This window comes from Equus przewalskii, chromosome 2 (genome assembly GCF_037783145.1).
Source record: "Equus przewalskii isolate Varuska chromosome 2, EquPr2, whole genome shotgun sequence".
Classification (NCBI taxonomy): domain Eukaryota; kingdom Metazoa; phylum Chordata; class Mammalia; order Perissodactyla; family Equidae; genus Equus; species Equus przewalskii.
In genome coordinates, this window is record NC_091832.1 from 101,012,900 (window position 1) to 101,033,603 (window position 20,704).

The 20,704-nt window shown below is 36.7% G+C and overlaps 1 protein-coding gene across 1 annotated transcript; it reads right to left on the reverse strand.

Annotated features, from left to right (window-relative positions):
- Positions 1 to 555: 555 nt before the first annotated feature.
- PLK4 (polo like kinase 4) lies at positions 556 to 16,422 on the reverse strand. The gene is made up of 16 exons (XM_070609111.1): positions 16,018 to 16,422; positions 15,267 to 15,362; positions 14,447 to 14,542; positions 14,251 to 14,365; positions 11,748 to 12,774; positions 11,025 to 11,125; positions 8,651 to 8,787; positions 7,719 to 7,823; positions 7,229 to 7,331; positions 6,081 to 6,230; positions 4,966 to 5,099; positions 4,776 to 4,867; positions 4,481 to 4,628; positions 3,231 to 3,371; positions 1,608 to 1,714; positions 556 to 1,197 (listed from the first exon to the last, which is right to left on the reverse strand). The coding sequence occupies exons 1-16, from the start codon at positions 16,045 to 16,047 to the stop codon at positions 1,095 to 1,097; spliced, it is 2,685 nt and encodes an 894-aa protein (XP_070465212.1). The 5' UTR covers positions 16,048 to 16,422; the 3' UTR covers positions 556 to 1,094.
- Between the last annotated feature and the right edge of the window lie 4,282 nt (positions 16,423 to 20,704).

Sequence of the window (20,704 nt, forward strand, 5' to 3'; positions counted from 1 at the left end):
ATAGATTTCCCCTTTTTTGAATTATCTGTTCATATCTCTTGTCCATTTTTCTATTGAGTTGTGTTTTTCTTATTAACTTTGCAATTTATGTTGCAAATTATTTTTCTCACTGCCTTAGGCAAAAACCTCCAAAACAACGCTGAATAACTGTGACACTGGGCATTCCTATCTGTTAATGGAATTAGCTCCAATATTTCTCTGATTAAAAATCAGCAGGAAACATTAAATAAACAGTCTTTATCACACTTAAGTAGTTTCATTCTATTCCTATTTTACCTTGAGTATTTCATTAGGAATGGCTGCCCCACTATCAAATATTCTTTTTCTTCATCTTAATTAATTGCATTGTTAAGTTCTTCAGTGTTAAGATGTTTAACACTAAAATATACAGATATTTTTAGATGGGGTAGAGAAATGATGTATTTACCATTTGCCAAATTAACTTTTCAAATTTAATTGGCTCCTCCTAAACAAACAGGAAACAAAATTTAAAAACAAGTTTACTAGTAACTTATTTTAAAATAAGTATTTAATTGAATAAATCAAAAGATAAAGTGACTTATCATTGTATTTATTTTTTTATAAAATGCATTTGCAGAAATGTTTCCTCAGAAACTGGTGCTACAAAAATAAATATAAAACAAATATACACGTTTACATATGTTACTTGTAACATAAATATACATTATTTACATGTTCAAAAATTCAAAAAGTCCAGCATATTTTGTCCATGATTCTCAACATGTCTGAGAAGTAAGGAAAACAATAAAAGCACAAACATACCACACACCATTTATATTTTTGCTTTTAAAAGATTGTTCAATACAAACATATGAACACAGTAAGTTTGGGGGTATATGTTCTAAGAGTAAAGTTAGGTGTCCTATTTTAATCTATGACCACTACATTTTATAAGTGACTCAAGTGTCATTCTGTTTTGTTCCCTCATTAGAATACATCCATTATAGTATAGATTAAAATTCTCTTTTGTAGAAGGCTTTCTGAGGAAGTTATAGTAAATAAAAAAAGTCACTTTACTTGAAAGCCAACAAAAAAGTTATTTATTAAACTTATATATCTAAAAGGAGCTTTCATCAGTGAAAACCAGGAGTTGGATTAGAAAACATCAAAAGGATGGAAGAAAGACACTGTAATTTCTGTTTGATGTATTCTGGTAATTTTTCATTTTCTCCATACCTAAGAGAAGCAAAAGAAAAAAAGACAAAAACATAACTTAATTACTTGGTTCATATGAGAGTATCAAAAGGCACATTATATTTTTCAGTAATTCTTCAATGGCAAGAGGCACTTCAGAAAATCATACAAAATTATTCATTAGAGTAGATACCTAAATCAAATTAAGCATACCCAATTTGTTTCCTTTTAAATAGACCAATTTCTAAATGTATTTAAATAATAAAAAAAATTAGATAAACTTGAATTGACATTATAATTTAAAACAAGCTGAAAATCTGTATTCTTCATTAAATTGAAGGCTCTAATCTAAAGAAAATAACATAACTTTATTAAATCATTTATTTCAACACACAGAGAAAACAAAATTGTAGCAAAGGATTGAATTCTCAACCATTATTTTAAGAACTTACCTAGTTGTGTGACCATTTGGGGATGTATAACTGATAGAAGACACTCCTGCCTGGACAACCAACTGGGACCCATCATTAAACTGAACCCACACAGCTCCACTAGTTAACTAGAAAAATAATAAGCATGCAAAATTACTATACGGGAGAGGATTTGAAGTTCTTAAAAGGCACTGATGTTTAACAGGTTTTTCACATAGTTAGAAAAAACCAATCTTCCCAGGTTAACTACAAATTTGAGGTTGTGATGGTAGGAGCATTGAGAATATTCATGTCTTTTTTAGATTATTCCTTTAATAGCTAGGGCTTTATAATATTAAAATTACTCTAAATGAATCTCATTTCCCATTCGTTTCCACTAGGGTAACTCAATAGTTTGTTTTTTGTTTTTTTCCACATAGTATTTCTAACCAAGAAGACATTTAGGAAATAACCAAAGCCAACACTTTCTTAAATTAGGATTTCCCTCTATTCTTTGTCCTTAGACCACAAGACTTTCTCATCTTCTTGAGAACATTACATCTTAGTCTTTGAAATTTGTTCCTTAGGCACTGATACTTTTTACAATGTGCCACTCCAAATAGAGTGCGAAGAAGATGTGGACATTGGAATCAAGTAGACCTGGGTTTATAACCAGATGCTGCCAAATAATGAGTAGGACTGTGCAAGTCAACCAACCATCATAAGCCATAATTTTACTATCTATAAAAGAAGATAACATCAACTTTACCAGGTTTTATTTTGGGGAATAATGAGACAACGTATATGAAAATCATGGTACCACACAGAAAGTACTCAACAAATGTTGAACTCCCTTCCCTTTATTTCCTATCCCCATAAAGGTCTAGGTTGCATTTTACTTCACTGTTAATTTGAAATTACATGTGCTATGCTCAAAAGACTAAGCTTCAAGCTTTCAGACAGGTTCATACCTACATAAAATTCTGTAAGTTTGAAACTAAATGTGGACTTAACTTTTAAGTGCAAAAATCCTTTTCTGCCAAATGAAAGTTACTCTAGAAATATAGATTACAAATAGTCTGTAAAACTTAAAATGCCCTAGACATCATTCTTAATTCCTAACAATAAGCGATTATCATGACCTCTACTGTAAAAATAACTGGCAAAAATAGGTCATGCAGGCCCTAGCAGGCAATCTGTCATCAACAAGATCCAGAGTTGTCCAACTGTATACAAATAAAAAATGCAGGGGCTGGCCCAGTGGCTGAGTGGTTAAGTTTGCGTGCTGCACTTTGGCGGCCCAGAGTTTTGCCAGTTCGGATCCCGGGTGCAGGCATGACACCACTCATCAAGCCATGCTGAGGCGGCATCCCACACAGCACAACCAGAAGAACCTACAACTAGAATATACAACTATGTACTGGGGGACTTTGGGGAGAAGGGAAACAAAAAAGAAGAGTGGCAACAGATGTTAGCTCTGGTGCCAATCTTAAAAAAAAAAAAGTTAAAATTTTTAGTGATAGAATCAATATATAAAAGGGTATAAAAACTTACTTGCAAAGAGAAATTTTTAAAATAATTTCTATTTTTTGGTAATTCTTTAATCATTGTGGAAACTAAAGAAACTCATACAGAGAAAATTCACCTTCCTAAAAACCTTCTCACCTGTGTAGCCCAACCAACATTTTTCACAAAAACAGACTTCAAAAGTTGTGCTGATTTAGGAAGACAATCGTTCACACCACTAGGAGAGATGCTTGTTCCGGAGGCCAGAGCTGTGGCGCCAAGTCCTTCACCTGTAACCGTCTACAAACAGAAAAGACAGGGAGACGCTATTCCTCAGCATTTTCATAAGCCAGCTTCAGCAAAAGCAGAAAATGACTGGATTTTCATTAGTGTAAAGTAATATTTTAAAAACAAAATTAAAATATAACCACATAAGCATTAAAGTTCAGTTTTAAAGTATTAATTAAAAAATATATAACCACATTATGGAAAACCAGAAAAATACAGAACAGAAAAAAAGTCATACAACTGCTATTTTCATTTGGTAAATTTCTTTTATCTTTTCTCCCCCCAAGGTATAATTTTTCATAGCTGCAATTACATATGTATGTATGTGTGTGCAGGTACACAGGTAAACGTACTACACACAAACAGATCTATCTCTTTAATGCTGCATTTTTCTACATTGCTATATAGTCTTTATTAGCAGCACAGTTCACTGAGTAAAAATATAATAAGTGTATTTAACCATGAGCCTATCATGAATATTAAGGCAGTTGATATTTTACTAGAAAAAATAAAACAAAATATATATTAATAGAGTTAGCTTTCTCCTAGAGGGATTAGGTTAGTCCTCACTGAAGTAGCATTTAAACTGACACAAGAAGGATGAGAAAGAATTAGCCATTAAGGAGTTGGAGAAGAGTTCCAGGTCAAGTGAAGAGCATGTGAAAAGGCCCTGAGATTAAGAACTAAAAGATGGCTTCTGAGGCTCAAGCACAAAGCGTGGGGTAAAGTAGCTCAGGATGAGGCTGAAAAAGTAGGTAGGTGATAGTAAGGCCACAGTAAGGAGCTTTTTTTTTTAAGATAGGCACCTGAGCTAACAACTGTTGCCAATCTTTTTTTTTTCCTGCTTTTTTACTCCCCAAGTTCCCCCAGTACATAGCTGTATATTTTGGTTGTGGGACCTTCTAGGTGTGGCATGTGGGACACTGACTCAGCATGGCCTAATGAGCAGTGCCATGTCCGCGCCCAGGATCCGAGCCAGCGAAACTCTGGGCCACTGAAGTGGAGCATGCGAACTTAACCACTCGGCAACGGGGCTGGCCGCAGGAGTTTTAATTTTATATCAAGGGCATCAGGCAATCACTGAAGAGTTTAAAGTAGAGAAATGGCATATATTTACTTACAGAAGGACTAAGTATCGGCGCCTGTTTCGAAGAAGCAGCACTATTTATGATCATTCTATTCAAAGATGGTCTCTCTCTCATTGGGTAGTTTGGATCCACAGAAGGAGTAGGTGATAAGGCCTTAGGTGAACTAGTATTACCAGGTTTTCTGAAGGAGATAGAAATGTCCAAATATGTTCCCTTAAAGCTTTCAATTTATAGAAAACTAAAGAATGTTCATAATGTAAACATCAAACTGTTTTTGTAACATTTCCCATACATTTCAGCCATATTTAAAAATTTTTCAAACATTTACCTTCCTATGATTATTGGGAAAAAGGGAGCACCTCCACTTTTGTTTTCCTCTTCTGAAATTATGGATTCTAGTGCTAAACAAATACGATGACCCTATTTCAAAAGAAGAGTGCTTTCCGTCATTGCTTCACCTATGTCATTTGTAATCATTATTAACTGGTACGAAAAACCTACTACAAGGAGCTACGTACCTCATTAGCATGGTCCATATAAATTTTTAGTTCCTCTTTCAAGCTATTAACTTCACTTTCACCTTTTAAGGTGTAAGATTTCCCAGTCTTTTCAATAACATGAATTAAATCTTCTGTTTTGTGTATCTTTGCTCCTTAAAAAATAAGAAGAAAACTATTCTTTTATCATTTCTTTAAATATTCCTAGATTTATCTTCAATATCATACCAGTACATAATGGCTCCTAGGATTAAGGTATCATTTATCTTCAGTTGTTGACCATTAATAAAATGAGGCTCTCAAAGTATTCCAAACACAAAGGCCATCCATTTTTCTTTCCTGCATATATCTGGCTTGAGTCTAATACTTTTACGATATTTTAAAAAATCACTGCTCTCTTATAAAACACAACTGAAGGACAGCTATAACTATAGGTGTACTATGTGAGTGTATGTGCTATGTGTCCCTTAAAGGAGGGAGCTTTACAGGTTAAAAAGTAAATTATCTTTATGGAATAAATATAGAAAATAAGATTCTCTGGTTCAACCTATCCTTTTGCCACATTTATAATTCTTATAATTTGGTATATGTCCATTTAAGTTTCTAATAAGAAATAGAATATTGTTTATTTCACATGATTTTTATACTATCAATCCGGATGTTTTTAAATTTGAGCCAAAAAGAGAAAGAGGACTAACATACATATTAGAGGATAAACAAGAAAGCATATATAAATAAATTTTGGTTAACATGATTTGACATACAGTATACTGCACTACATAATTTATTTATACAGATACACACACACACACACAACGTATATACAGTCATGTGTTGCTTAACAGCAGGGATACATTCCGAGAAATACATCATTAACCAATTTCGTCATTGTGTGAACATCAACAGTGTATTTACACAAACCTAGATGGTATAACCAATTACACACCTACACTACATGGTACTAATCTTATGGGACCACTGTTGTACATGTGGTCTATCACTGACCAACACGATGTCATGCAGTACATGACTGAATATCTTAAAAAGCTGCTGTGTTGGAAATTAAAAAAAACAACCCACAACTACTAAATTATGAACTACAGGGAAAAAAATTACTGTTTTTAAATGGTACTTACCATCATAAAACCAAACCTCAAAATCAGCACCAGGAGAATTCTCCATCAAAACACATTTAGCATATCTTGTAAAATAAGTGATTTTGGGAGATTTAGATCTTACAAGCTGTACAAATCTGGAAGCATATTGATATTTTCGCCAGTACTTTTCTAGGGGAAGAAAAAACACAAGCTAGTATTAGGGAATAAAGCGTTGACTTGATATATAAATTCCATAAAAGTTTAATATTTATTTCTATTCTTTCTCAAAAGCTCAAGTTGATAGGTTAGTAATCTCAGTACTAAAATAAAAATATTTTAGAGATACAAGTCTATTATTTTAATGAAAACTAAAGATAGGATAATAAAATTCCGAAGAAGCATATAACAAAATCCAATGACTTGTATCACGATTATTTTTAAAATCTCTTTCTTTGAATCACTGACTCATTATAAGTAAGGTAACGATTCCAGGAAAGTTTTAACAAATGAAATGAAAAGATTTCTACCTGAGATATCAGAACCAAATGCCTTTCAGGGAAAGAAAGTTCTGTTTATGTTAGTGAAGAACAGTTTTACAGTCCCTATATACAAAAGTAAGTTTTTGCAGTTCCCTATAACTAGGGTCACTTACAGTATTTAAATAGTCTTGTCTACCCAGTTTTTTCCTAACAGGATTAGATGAGATAGGTTTTCTTGATGGTTTCTAAAAGTCACCTTGGTGAAGTCTTACTATTTAGTATTTAATTCCCCAGTCCATAATATCCAGAAGCTGCACTGGGAGTCAAATATGGTTAACCACGACTATAAATGATTGTTTATGTAGCATGGTAATAATTTCAAAAGTCAAAAACTGGATACTTTATGTTGAATTTTTAACACGGTTCTAGACAAATTAGTAACTAAACAAGTGTACAAATTATATTCGTGTGATATATGACTAACATTCCAGAGTTAGTTTTTACTTAAATAAATAGAATACAATACAATTAAAACACAGACTATGAAGAAACACTGGATTGGTAAGGTATCACCAGAAATAAAGTATGAGAACGTGACCTGCGGCCTGACTGAAGCCAAGATATTTACAACCTATGATATCCAAGTATATAGACTTTCTGTATACATCAATCCACTTTCTAAATGTATTCCCTGGTAAGCTTACTTACCTGGTAAACTGTCAAAGCTGTACCTACTGATGTTGTCAGTAGGAGAGGGTGGTCTCTCAGCAAGAGGAAAACCTCTCCCATCATTTGGATAATAAATAGTGATCTGCCAAACAAATTGTTAAGAATTCTAATTATATGCCATAAAGTTAGAGCACGATATTTTGTTACTAACATAATGAAAAGAGCTCATATGTAATATTAAATACTATTTCATTGAAAATGCCAAATACTCTCTAAAAGTACTTTTTTTGCTTTTTAAACTAGAGCTTAAAATTTAGATTTTGTAACTAGTTATAATTATTTTAAAAACCACACAAATTTATTTAAATATGTATAGTATTCTATTTCAGTTTCTGAATTCCAGAGACACTATCATATCAGGAAAACTGATTTTTAAAAACTTTAAAGATACCCTTATAGAATGAATTGGAATGCTAAATGCTTAAGCGATGATCAGAATTTGCAAAATAATAAAGTAAATCCACATTACCATATTTCCATCACTAGATATTTGAAGAACTTCTTTCACATATTCTTGAGATGTAAACTCCTTTAGAAGCTCCACACATACCTCCTCTGAATCAAGTATGCTCACCTGAAAGACAAAACTAAAATCACTAACAATTCTCTTGTTTACTAAATAGCTCTGACATATATAATACTTAAAAGTACTTAACCATGGCTGAAACAAAAATTAAAGTCAAAACCGAGGTGCTTCACAGCAACAGTCTAGACCAGAGGTGTATTTGAGCACAACTGTGAAACATAAGGAGCAAAGGTAAGAAGATATAATGAAACGTGAAATGATAACCAGTGAGTAGAATAAAAGCAGAAGGTAGGGTGGAGAACACGGACTTTGACAAGACAATAGCAAGCCAAACAAAGGCAAGACTGGGTGAAATGGAAAACAAGGACAAACAGGAGGAACATGGAATTAAAAAATAAAATCAGCATTCCCAATTCACACACATTTTTTTAAAACTCTAAACTTCATTTTGTGTATATTCCTTTTCTTTAAATAGCTTCAGATGTTAAAAAAAAGTTCTATTTCCTATTTTACCTTTTTGATTTGAGACTGGATTAAATGTAGAAACAATAAAAACAAAATTTAGTGACAGGAATTGTGAATAAAATAATATTTAACACAGTATTTAGCCAGTATTATTTTTCAATGTTTTTCATTATCAATAACTTAAAATTCAAAACTTGTCAGTATCAATTCACCATTCTTAAAGTAGCCAGAAGGAAACAAGAGGTACTTTTCCATAAATACCCTGTCTCTTTTCTTTTAAATGAGTCTATCACATACATATCAGAAGTACAGGGACATATTAAGGAACTAAAAAAACATCATGTTTGATAGCAGAAATCAGGTACTCAAGGAACATACCATATAGTAATTTAGAAAAATAATACACATACCACAGCCTTTTTGGTTTTCTGTCTGATTGGTTTTAACCTGTAAGCAGTCAAAGGAGACGTAATGCTTCGTAACGTATGTTTCTGATAACCCACTGGTGGCTCCATATCCCTAGTCTTGCTTTGTTCAGAAAGAGGATCTAGGCCAAAAACAGATTCTTGTTAAATTATCTCAGTCACATATTTCATGGTATTCAGCTGTTTTGCAGAATGTGCATTATCAGAAACATGAGGGCTCTTTTTGGCTCTTTTATCAGTCCAGACATTTCTTGACGTATCCTGCAAATCTGGATGGCCCTGGAAATCTCTGTTTGGGCTAAAGCTGTGGTGCTCAGTGGTCCCTCTTAAATGAGCTACAATATAGACAGAATAAAGCAATCTAGCGAATAATTACGAAGTCAAGTCTACACAAAACAGTGTCATGCTGGTATTATTCTAATAGCACTTTTTTTTTTTTAGGAACAAAAGAAATCTAGTAAAAAAAAAACGGCTCATAAGTTTTCTAACACTAAGCAGTTTAAGATATGATTAATAAAAGAGTGAATTTAAAAAAACATTTTAAGCCAGACTGCAAAGAAATATCTTTAGTATTCTGAAGATTAAGAAAGAAAAGATAGTAACTAGTTTTTCAATCAAGGCAAAAACTAGTCACCTAGGGTCACCTACCAATTCTAAAACAATTAACTGCCAACACTCCAACAAATACAGATTTGGGAGTTCTCAGCTAATCATTCTAGAAAACATATAAATTTACTCTTTTTAAGCTAAGGACTGTCTATTCCATCTCTACTTACCAAATATGCAACTAAAAGCAAAAAATACTATAATATATGAAATAGCTTTAATATTTTAGTATTTAATACTACAAATGTATTTGCACCCTCAATTTTTAAAAGTTCTTATTGAACTTTACCCAATTATACTTTTAGAATTCACATGGTAACATTATTTTTGTAAGGCCTTTACAGTGATTAGACTATATAAAACTCTGTAAAGCAATTTTTCAAATGCTAAACTCTAAAAATTAGTATTGTAATTTTTTCCTTAAATGACTTTTTAGTGTTTTTCCCCCTACTCCTATTTTGACAGAAAATATTTTGGACCAAATAATAGACCTTAAAATTGCAACAGTACTACTAGATTATTATAAATAAGGCTATTTTTCCATCTCAGACATGTCTATGTTACCAAATAAAAGTATTTATAAACACAATAGAAGGTTAAGTGCAAGATTAAGTACATGACAGTATTATAGTTTAAAAAACATAGACTTCTATTATCATCTTCAGCAAGCACAAATGAAAAGATTAATTCTTTTGGGATGTTGAAAATAACATATATAAAAAAAGAATAGACTCTTGCGGTGACATAACAACTCTCTGCTTAAATTACAGCCATACGACGCACTCTTTGTCTGAGGTAACACAATACTTAGGCACAAAATGATCTCCTCCTCTCCGTATGTCTCCTTTTTATTCTTTTTCCATCCTTATTTTTCCAACCCATTTCTATGAATCTGTCATGTTCATTAATAAGAAATGTTCGACTTTCAAACTCTATATCTAAAAATAATGACTTGGGTGACAGCTGTTTAAAAACGTTTAGGTTTTAGTATCTGTATACTTTAGTATATATGAGGTCCCAAGGGTAAACCATGATGTCAACATCAGCTTCTACTTAAAAATAAGGTCAATCATCTTTTTCGTTTTTTTCATTTTTTTTAAGTTTTTTTTTTGTTTTTTCCTTTTTCTCCCCAAAGCCCCTCGGTACATAGTTGTATATTCCTCATTGCGGGTCCTTCTAGTTGTGGTATGTGGGACGCTGCCTCAGCGTGGCTTGATGAGCAGTGCCATGTCCGCACCCAGGATTCGAACTGACGAAACACCGGGCCGCCTGCAGCGGAGCGCATGAACTTAACCACTCGGCCACGGGGCCAGCCCCAAGGTCAATCATCTTTTAATTATTTTATAGGCACTGACAGTAGGTGCTTATTACAGAGAGGCTGCAAGAGCAGAGGGGTTAAGAGTAGTCTCTGAGGCAGACTGCTTGGAGGGGAATCCTGGCTCCTTTACTTACTGGCAGGGTAGCTTGGCAAATTAAGCTCTGTGCACCACAATTTTCTCATCTGTAAGACAGGGCTAATAAGAGTATCTTCCTCATACGTTTGCTTTGAGAATCTAATGAGTTGTTAATACATGTGAAGCATTAAGGACAGTGGCAGATATTTTAAATACTCAAATGTGTTAGCAGTTATTATTACTATTACTGTAATATAGTTTATTGAAAATGTATTTTCTTAAGAAAACCCAAATAGAAACTGCAATGCTTAAGTGTCTAAGTCATTAATTTTTTATTAAATGCTCCATTAAAAACTCACCTTTTACTTGCAGATTCCCAAACCACTGTTGCACCATTTCAGTTTGAGATATCTGGTCTGGAAATGGAAAAGGAGTTTTTCCTGGACAAAGACGATTGGAACTAAACAAAGAACAAAAATCTCATAAACTAATAAAAAATTATCAGGTAATAACTTTTCAGATACAAATACTTAAAAAGGGAGATATCTTCTGATTTGAATACCTGAAATTGTAGAATAACTGTAGAAACAAATATTTCCATAACTAAATTGTGTCTAAGAAGCTAAACTCCCATGCTAAAATGCCCATGGTAGTGTGACAATGTTTCTAACATGGCTACTGCCCTCTTGCAATTTAAGCATAAAAATCAAAGATCAGAAAAATAAAAAAATAAACACTTACAGTAACTAAAAAACTAGCCTGCAAGACACGTTTAACATATGATACTTTGCACTGGAGATTTGCTTCATATAAAATTAAAAAATGAAACAAAAAGTTCCCAAGTATTAAACACATATTACAAACATAATCATGAGCACATACACTCACTTGCAAAGAGATTCTTAACTACAATTCAAAATCATCATTCTGATTCTCTTCCTAATAATAAAAACCATAGTTAAGAAGTACCCCAGAACATCTGACGACATTAGAGACACGGTAATCCCCCTTAGTTAGATGCAGCTTCATGTTTGAGCTACTATGTTTATCAAAAAATAAAATGATTTTGATAGTATTCTTACAGTGCTTGATCATTATCAGGTCTTTCAAAAGATCCAGAACAATTGGATGCCTTTTCTTTAAAGAAGTGAAAAATATTGACATTGCTGTTTGTGGGTGAGTATCGTTCTTCATTTTCATCTACTCCTGATCTTTTGGATTTTGAAAGCACTTCTGCTGAGTGACATCGTTCCATTGTATACGTTTTTCCTGGAGACTGAGTGTTAGAAGTGCCAGATCTATCAGAGGAATGGGCTCTACGAAGGTAGCGGGAATGTGGCCTTTCTTCTGCATCTTGGATTACTCTTCCCCTTCCACTATTACTGATTTCTTGTTCTTGATTTCCCCACTGAGTATAAAAACTGCTTCCATCTCCTGAAGAAGAAAAATCATTTGCAATTTTACTCTTTGGAAAAATAGTCATTTTATTTGGGAGTGGCTGACCAATCAAAAGCCTTCTTCTGTCAAATAAACTACCACTCATACTGGTACTGGAAGAAGCCGTAACAGCAGTAGAAATGGTGGCATGTCCACTATCAATTGAGTCTTCCACAGTTCCTAAATCTTTACTTTTTGTTGAAGAATTCCGGGACATAAAAGGATGCTCTAACACTGAAGACAGACTTAAACGATCTGCTGGGTTTCTACGAAGTAAGTGGTGAATAAGGTCCTTGGCCTCTCTTGACAAAAAAGTTGGCATTTTGTAATCTGCCAATACTACTTTATTTAAGGTGTTCTTAACTGTGTCCGTGTCAAAAGGTGGTCTCCCAGTAAGCAACGTATAAAACATACAGCCCAAGGACCAAACATCAGATTCAAGACCATGTGCACTTCGAGTTGCAATCTCTGGTGAAATGTAATTAGGAGTTCCACATAAAGTATAGTGTTTTTCATGTGGCATTTTCAATTGAGTTGCCAGCCCAAAATCGGCAATCTTGATGTTCATATTACGCGTAAGTAAGAGGTTAGAAAGCGTGAGGTCCCGGTGTAATATACCATGAGAATGGAGATATAACATTCCTGTGATGATCTGGTGCATGAAGTGTCGAGCTGTTAGAATGTAAAAAATAAAACAATTTAGAAAATCTGGAAGATTCAGTATTTAGAATCTCAAAATTCAGTATTTAGAAACCCAAGTACACATGCCAGAGTATTACATAATACTGGCTTGCAGCTTAGTTTTGCCAATCAAAATACTACTCTGATAATTTCATATTCTTTAATTCCTGTTAAGACAACTAGGCACTCCTTTTAATCTTTATCCTTTCTAACTGATGATTTTCTATATAGTTATGGGAAGCTTAATCTTATTAGCAATCGAAAGAGACTAGAGTAACTATGGTAACCAGAAGTCCATAGCAATTAAGAGAAAATACTTATAACTGCACAACAATTCATAAATACATTCTAATTGTAAAAAAAAAAGCAAGCTAAAGCTCCTCTGATGTCCTCCCAAACTCTCCCAAAAAGTAATCATTAACATTGTGTACATATTCTTTTATACTTTTCTTCTGTGTGCCTACATACATTTAAATCTACAGAAATACATTGTAACAAATGCTTTTAAAATATAAAAATGGTATAAAAATATATAGTTTCATTACTTTTTCCCCAATTCACGTTTCTTGGAGATATTTCTATGTCAGTACACATAAATCCCCACTTTATTTAATTGCTGTTGATGAACATTTGGGTCACTTCTGATATTTCAAGATTACAAAAAATATAGCAATAAACATTGTTGTACATGCTTGTTTTCTTGTGCATACGTATGTGGTGCTTCCTTATGTTAAATTCAGGAAGTAGAATCACTGAACTGAAGAATAAAATTTAGTATTTTAATATCATGCCAAATTGTCCTTCAAAAGGCTATATTTTCATGCACATCCTTGTTAACATTAGGTAGTCTTAATCCAACGAGTAAAAAAATGGTACTCATTATTTTAGCTGGCACTCTTATGATTCCTATCGAATTTGAGCATCTTTCCAGGTTTAGTGGCCATTTGTACTTCTCTTCTGTGAACAGTCTGCTTACATCCCCTGCCCATTTTTCTACAGATGAAGCAATTTGATCACGAGTTGATAGCTTTTGGAAGCTGACTGGTAAGTTGATGAGGGCTCATTACACTACTCTCTCTATGTTTGACATTTTCTATAATAAATGGTTTCAACAGTTGTTTGTGATTCACTTAGAAACTACTTTATAGTCATCAATAGCATTCTAAAAAGCTCATCTCTAGATCTGAAGGGATACATACTAAATTGCTACCAATGACTTAATTTAAAATGTGGTTTGGGGGACAGATGGATAACAAATTTCTGCTTTTACTTCTGTAATGCTTGAATTATTTATAGGAACTAACGGCTTTTATAATTTTGAGGGGAAAAAAGTCTCCTTTTCTAGCTCAAAGTAATAACTGAAACAGTTTCACTAAATATTACAAAGTAGCACATTCTTCAAAACTACACTTCAAAGAGTAAAATTTATAGGTACAGGAAAAAAAAACAAGAAAAGCAGCTGCCTACCTTCATTTTCTGAGAATGGTTTCATTCTGTTCTTTAGATACCTGTTCATTTCTCCATTATGGCACATTTCTAATACTAGGTACACATAATTGTTATCTTCAAAATAGTTATACAACTGAAATGTAAAAGGGCATAATAAATTATAACATACAAAAATTCAATGTCCTTGGCCACTTCTATAAAATTTGTATCTTACCTCCAAGATAGAAGGATGCTTCAATTGGCAATGTATTTTCACCTCATTTTGGACTCTCTGTACCATTCCAGCTTTGTACATGGCTTTCTTATCTATCTAAAAATACCATGAGAGATTTAAATGATGATAAATTTGCAAATGTGAAGTTTTCAAAAATAACTTTGAAAAGAGAATGTATACTTTAAAATATTCTGAAGTCCTGTTACTTATTTCCTTATGAGATCAATTTACTTTGTTGTCTATTTTCCCCATACACCTAGCAGAGTACTTGGCAGAGTGAGCTTTCAGTATGTTTGCCCAATGCATTCTAATACCCTCTCCCAACTTAAAAAACTTAATAGCACAACTATCATACCGATAACAAGAACAAAAATTTAGCCAAGCTTTAAAACAAAACTTCCCTTCCCTCTCCCTATTGGTTTAGATGAGCGATTGTTAATCCCCGGATGAGCTCCTTTCCTTATGTTACTATTAGACTCACCTCTAACAATCAAGAATAATATTTTAGACTGTTACAGTGTAATACAGACCTATGCAAAAGCGTACTCAAATTGTTCTTTGATTTCTACTAATTACTCCATGTATGCATAAGAAGAACAAATACCAGGTCTACTGAACATTAATGAAGATAAGACACTTATTTAAGATAGCCTTAGGTTCAATTGCTGGACGTGGCACTATTGTCGTCTGCCTAAGCACTGGGTTCTTTACACCCTAATAATCAAATAAAACGCTGGTACGTAAGGAGTTTCTGAGGTCTCAAGTCACCTCTATAGTTACTTGCAAAGCAGAGGTGAGAAGCTGATTAATATATTCTTACCATTTTGATTGCAACTTCTAAACCAGTGTGAATGGACTCAGCTCTGTAGACACCAGCAAATGATCCTTTACCAAGCAGATTTCCAACTTTAAAATCCTTAAAAGTTAAAATTAAAGAATACGTGTGATGACTCATAGAAGTAGAGAGAAGAAAAATGAGGAGGAACTGGAAAAAGAAGATAAAATAGATCGGAAAGGGAATTTGAATTCAAAATTCAAGCAGGTATTACACCTCGATACAGCAGAGGTCTAGGGTGGAAAGCATGTTGATGCCTTGCGGGCTCCCTGAGCGGCCAGGCTGGGTTCCAGATTGAGCACCCTGCCGATCTGCTTCCTCACCCTCAATGCAGCCTCATGACCCTCCTCCCACCGCCAGCCAACCCCAGGGAGCCGAGGGCCTGGTGAGAATCCCGCCGCAGCTGCCGCCGGAGGTAACCGCCATGCCCTCGGAGAAGGGGGAGGCAGCGTCGCCCCGCTCTAGCGCGGCAGCTCCGGCGGGATCGCTGACACGAAGCCGCAGCGTCTAGGAACAGCAGGGCGGGGACGCGAGAGACCCACCTGTGCCACCGCCCCCGCATGTTTGAGGGGCGGGCCGCTCCGCCCCCAAACAGCCGGGCCCCTGGCAGTTGGGACCCTTCCAAAGCACCTCGGCGCCCGCACCGCAGCCGTTAGCTTCGCCCAGTCCCCTTCCCGCAGTGGTCTCGAGTGCCGCCACTCCCACCCGCCCGGCTGAGGACGGCCTAGTCTTTCACCTCGATCTTCTCCCCGATGCAGGTCGCCATATTTCCAGGCCCCGGCCTGTGCTCCCCGGATGAGCTCCTTTCACGCAGTCCCTTCGAGGCAGCGCTCCGAGCAGCCAGCCGTTCTTGGCGCCCATCAGGCTCGGCTCTCTAGGCCGCCGCTCCTGGCGACGACGGCACAGCCACAGAAAGGCCTCCCGGGCACCTTCCGAGGCCTAGGCGGCGCCTCCGCGCCCTCATTTTGAAAAACTCGCGCCGGTTGCCGTCCAAGCAACGCAGGCGATGACGTAATGAGACGGTCGCTCCGGAGAGGCTGCGCCGGGGCGCGCATGCGTGGCAGGCTCTGCGCTGCTCGCCCAGGTTTCCAGGCCTCAGGGCGGAGGGCCGGAAGTGCTCTGGCCGCCTGCAGCTTGGGGCGGAAGCGCTGGCGGTCCAGCTCTTGAAGACCCTCGGCCGGCCGACGCATGAAAGAGCTAGCCTGAAGTGCGACACGTTTACAACTGTTGCGTTAGTCACTTCATGGTCTGAAAAACTACTTTCAATTCTGTAAAGGGTTTTAAAATGATTTTAAAATTAGAAATGTTTAAACTTGACAGAACAGCACAGGAAAAATGTCATCACCTGGCGTAAAAACACTTTAGGCCTCTATGCTTAATGGTTTTTCATAACTGTAATGAATGTGTACAGTGCTTGAAGAAAATGAACTCCATTCTTTAGTGTGGTAAATTCTCCTTAGGTATAATAATGTCATTTGTATAACAACTTATATTTAAGAGACGTCATGCGTGTTATGATATGCGTTGATCAAAAGACAGCCCTATAAAGGTGGGATGATTCATCTTTGCCCGTGAGAAAATTGAACTACTCCACAAACTTAGATCTTCTGTTTCTAAATCGAACACTCTTTTCTTCTATATTAATGGATATATCAAGTTTACTTAAGATTGTCTACCTACAAGCTGTAAAAAAAAAAACCCCTCTGTTCAGAGAAAAGTCAACTTTTCCCCTTCATTTCTGAAATTGTTTCTTAAAGGTTGTATGTTATAATGGCTGGGCAGTTGGTTCCAGAATCCACTCTTCCGATTAGACTTGCTTTTGCTTTTGACTTTTCAAAAGTACCTATAATTTACTGTTGTTGTTTGTAGGTCTTTTGGGGAAGTATTTATCCTTTATTCCATTAATATCAGGTACTATGTTGACTTTTTTAAAAAGACAGTTTTTCTAGAGCAGTTGTAGGTTCACAGCAAAATTAAGTGAAAGGTACAGAGATTTCCCATCTACTCCCCTACCCCCTCGCATGCATAACTTCCCCATTATCAACATCAGTCACCAGAATGGTACGTTTTTAACAAGGATGAAGTATATTGACCCATTATAATAATCCAAAGTCCGTAGTTTACCTTAGAGTTCACTCTAAGCGTATATTTTATGGGTTTTGGCAAATGCATAATGACATGTATCTATCATTATAGTATCATACAAAGTATTTTCACTGTCCTAAAAACCCTCTGTGCTCTTTCTATTCATTTCCCCCTCCACCCTCTAGCAACCAATAATCTTTTTATTGTCTCCCTAGTTTTGCCTTTTCCAGAATGACGTGTAGTTGGAGTCATACAGCCTTCTCAGATTGGCTTCTCTTAGTGATATGCATTTCCTCCATGTTTTTTCATGGCTTAATAGCTCACTTCTTTTTAGCATTGAATAATATTTCATTGTCCGAATGTACCAGTGCCCAAGCCCACGCAGTGTGGAATAGAAGCTGGAGTGCTGGTAAGGACAAATTCTCTGTGCAATAACCCTATGTGGACCCTAGACTGGGGCTTATGGCAAAAACCTGTGAATGCCTCCCAGTGATGACTACGGACTTTGAATTAGAGAATTTCTATTTGAGGGGCATTTACTGCTTTGCTGTCGAACATTGATTGAAGCTACCTCGATGATTGAAGCACATAAAATGATCTTAAAACCTGAAATACCCATAATGTCTAGGGTGATGTTGGAGAAATGCCCTAATGGGGATGGCGGTGCCCAGGAGAGTTCCATATATATGTTAAAATGGAAATGGCTTATATATGATCATGCTGCCTGGGGAATGTAAGGAGGAGATACTCATGAGCAGGGAGACTCTTTTCCCCTAGGACTGATTCTGGAACTGTGTGAGGAGCTGTTGGATTCTATTGTCACTTGCACAGTGCCCTGTAAACAGCTCTCCACTGCCCACAAAGAGCTCCTTGGTTTATGGACAGCAGTTCCACAGTGAATAGACATTGTCTTTGGAAGTCCACCACTTTGATTGAAGGAGGTAAAAATAAGTCAGCTCCATAGGCTGAGCTACATGCTGTTTCCCTAGCAGTGATGGAAGAATTGAACTGTGATAAACAGATCCTATGTTTGAGTTTTTTACTGACTCATGGGCAGTGGCCAATGGCCTGGCCGTATGGTCAGGCAGAAGGTTAATGGAAACCTGGCCTATTAAAGGGATGCCCATATGGGGCAAAGCCCTATGGAAATTAGAGGAGTTCATTAGAGTAGGACATGTTAGTGCCCATCAGAAGAACTCCCTTTCAGGTTCGGAAGGTAGGTATCAACAAGCAGATATCCCCGTGTGCTTGCTTGAGGTGGCCATCTGAGTCGATGAGATGAGTGGACACGGGGGTACTGCAGCAGTGCAGAGATGGGCTGAATCTCTTGCATGCTCTAAGGCACAAAATGCCAATAATAACTGTTTTGTCTGCCAACGAGAGAGAGAGAGGGGCCATCCTGGTGGCATAGCTGTTAAGTTCGCACGTTCTGCTTTGGCGGCCCGGGGTTTGCCAGTTCAGATCCCAGCTGCGGACATGGCACTGCTTGGCAAGCCATGCTGTGGTAGGCGTCCCACATATAAACTAGAGGAAGATGGGCACGGATGTTAGCTCAGGGCCAGTCTTCCTCAGCAAAAAGAGGAGGATTGGTGGCAGATGTTAGCTCAGGGCTAATCTTCCTCAAAAAAAAAAAAAAAAAAACCACAAAAACACAAAAAAAACCCACAGAAAAAGAGAGAGACTGCAAATGGCTTTCTGACAGATTCCCTGGTGGGAAGGTCATGATCATAGCTGGTGAATGAGATTAATGCTGGTAGCCCTGGGTGGGGGGTAGGGGGCTACAAATGGTCCTGACAGAAATATACACTGTACTCTGTACTGGGATTTGCTTACCGGGTGGTAGATACAAATGCTCAGAGTGATATAAAAGAACCAGAAAAGAAGGTTTTGCACCAATTTGGATAGCCAGCCATCATTTCTTCAGACCAAAGGACACACTTTATAGCCCATGATGTCCAACAATGGACAGAGGGATATTCTCCTCAGACTACCAGTTTTATAGGGAATTAGAATAGGCAATTAAAACATTGGTGTCTGAAATAGGGAGAGATGAAGGGCTGGCTTACACACCTTCACAAGTGTGCACTCACACTCAACATAAACATGAGTGGGGCTAAAGGAGTGTCCCCATTGGATAGATTTCTTTGTTTTTCTGGTGGATCTGGGGAAGAGGGGGTGGGGAAGGTGCTGGTATTTTTTTCCCTCCACATTACCCCAACTTTTTTTTCCCCTACCTGATGTAGTGGTCATACGACCAGGGCTGCAACTGCAAGGTCTGGAAGCAGAAATGATTTCTAAGCAAGAAATTGTAACTATGTTTTTAACCTTTGTGCCAGAATTCTTAAGGGCCTGATGGGGCAGGATTTGCCTTCACCTCAAGTAGCAAAAGGGGAGCTAACAGTGAGTGCAGCTCTATTGCCTGGTGGTCAGATAGCCCACTAGTTCTGCATCTATGTAACTTTACCCTATAGGAACAGGAATGGACTGAGGAGGAGGACTTGCTACATTAGTATTGCTGCCTCTTATCTAGACCAGCACAGTCCAAACCTAATGTCCCTTCTAAAGGTGGAAAAGTTTGGGTATAAATGGAGAGAAGTGGGAATAGTAGCTGAGAGTAAGGGAATGAATAAATGGGTTATATAATGAGGGAAATCCAGTATTACATTAACACCTCAAAAGAGGCTCAGAGCAAGAGATGATATTGTCTCTTAGCTCAATTACACCAGATGCCTGAAAGGCTGAAGCCATATATTGCTGAGACCACTCCTGCTTCTGGAACCTAACATGATCAAATGGAAGCCTGCCAATCTGAGTGGCCTCATCCTGGGAGACATTTTCATAAGATGATGGAGTGGAGAGTTATTAATGAGTGAATGAGGTTCTGGTAATGTGCCAGTATCCTTCAACTTAGATGATTGCTTTGTTGTAAGGGATCTGTGTTCAAAGACCAGGGGGTGGACTGCAATACTGTGATGTATAAGAACTATGGTAGTACCCCCTTATTTGCAGTTTTGCTTTCCACAGTTTCAGTTACCCACGGTCAACTGTGGTCTGAGAATATTAAATGGAAAATTCCAGAAATAATTCATGTTTTAAATTGTGCACCATTCTGAGTAGCTTGATGAAATCTCACGCCATCCCACCTCGTCCCCATCCAGGACATGAATCATCCCTTTGTCCAGCGTATCCACGCTGTATATGCTACTTGACCATTAGTCTCTTAGTAGCTATCTTGGTTATCAGATTGACAGTCACTGTATTACAGTGCTTGTGTTCAAGTAACCCTTATTTTATTTAATAATGGCCCCAGCGCACAAGAGTAGGGATGCTGGTGATTT

Excerpts from the sequence above, each read along its gene's own strand:
- PLK4 (XM_070609111.1), bottom strand. The coding sequence starts at position 16,047 with ATGGCGACCTGCATCGGGGAGAAGATCGAG. Across the intron at positions 4,629-4,775 it reads TTCCCAATAATCATAGGAAG|AAAACCTGGTAATACTAGTT; the intron begins GTAAATGTTTGA and ends TATCTCCTTCAG. Across the intron at positions 1,715-3,230 it reads ATGTTGGTTGGGCTACACAG|TTAACTAGTGGAGCTGTGTG; the intron begins GTGAGAAGGTTT and ends TTATTTTTCTAG.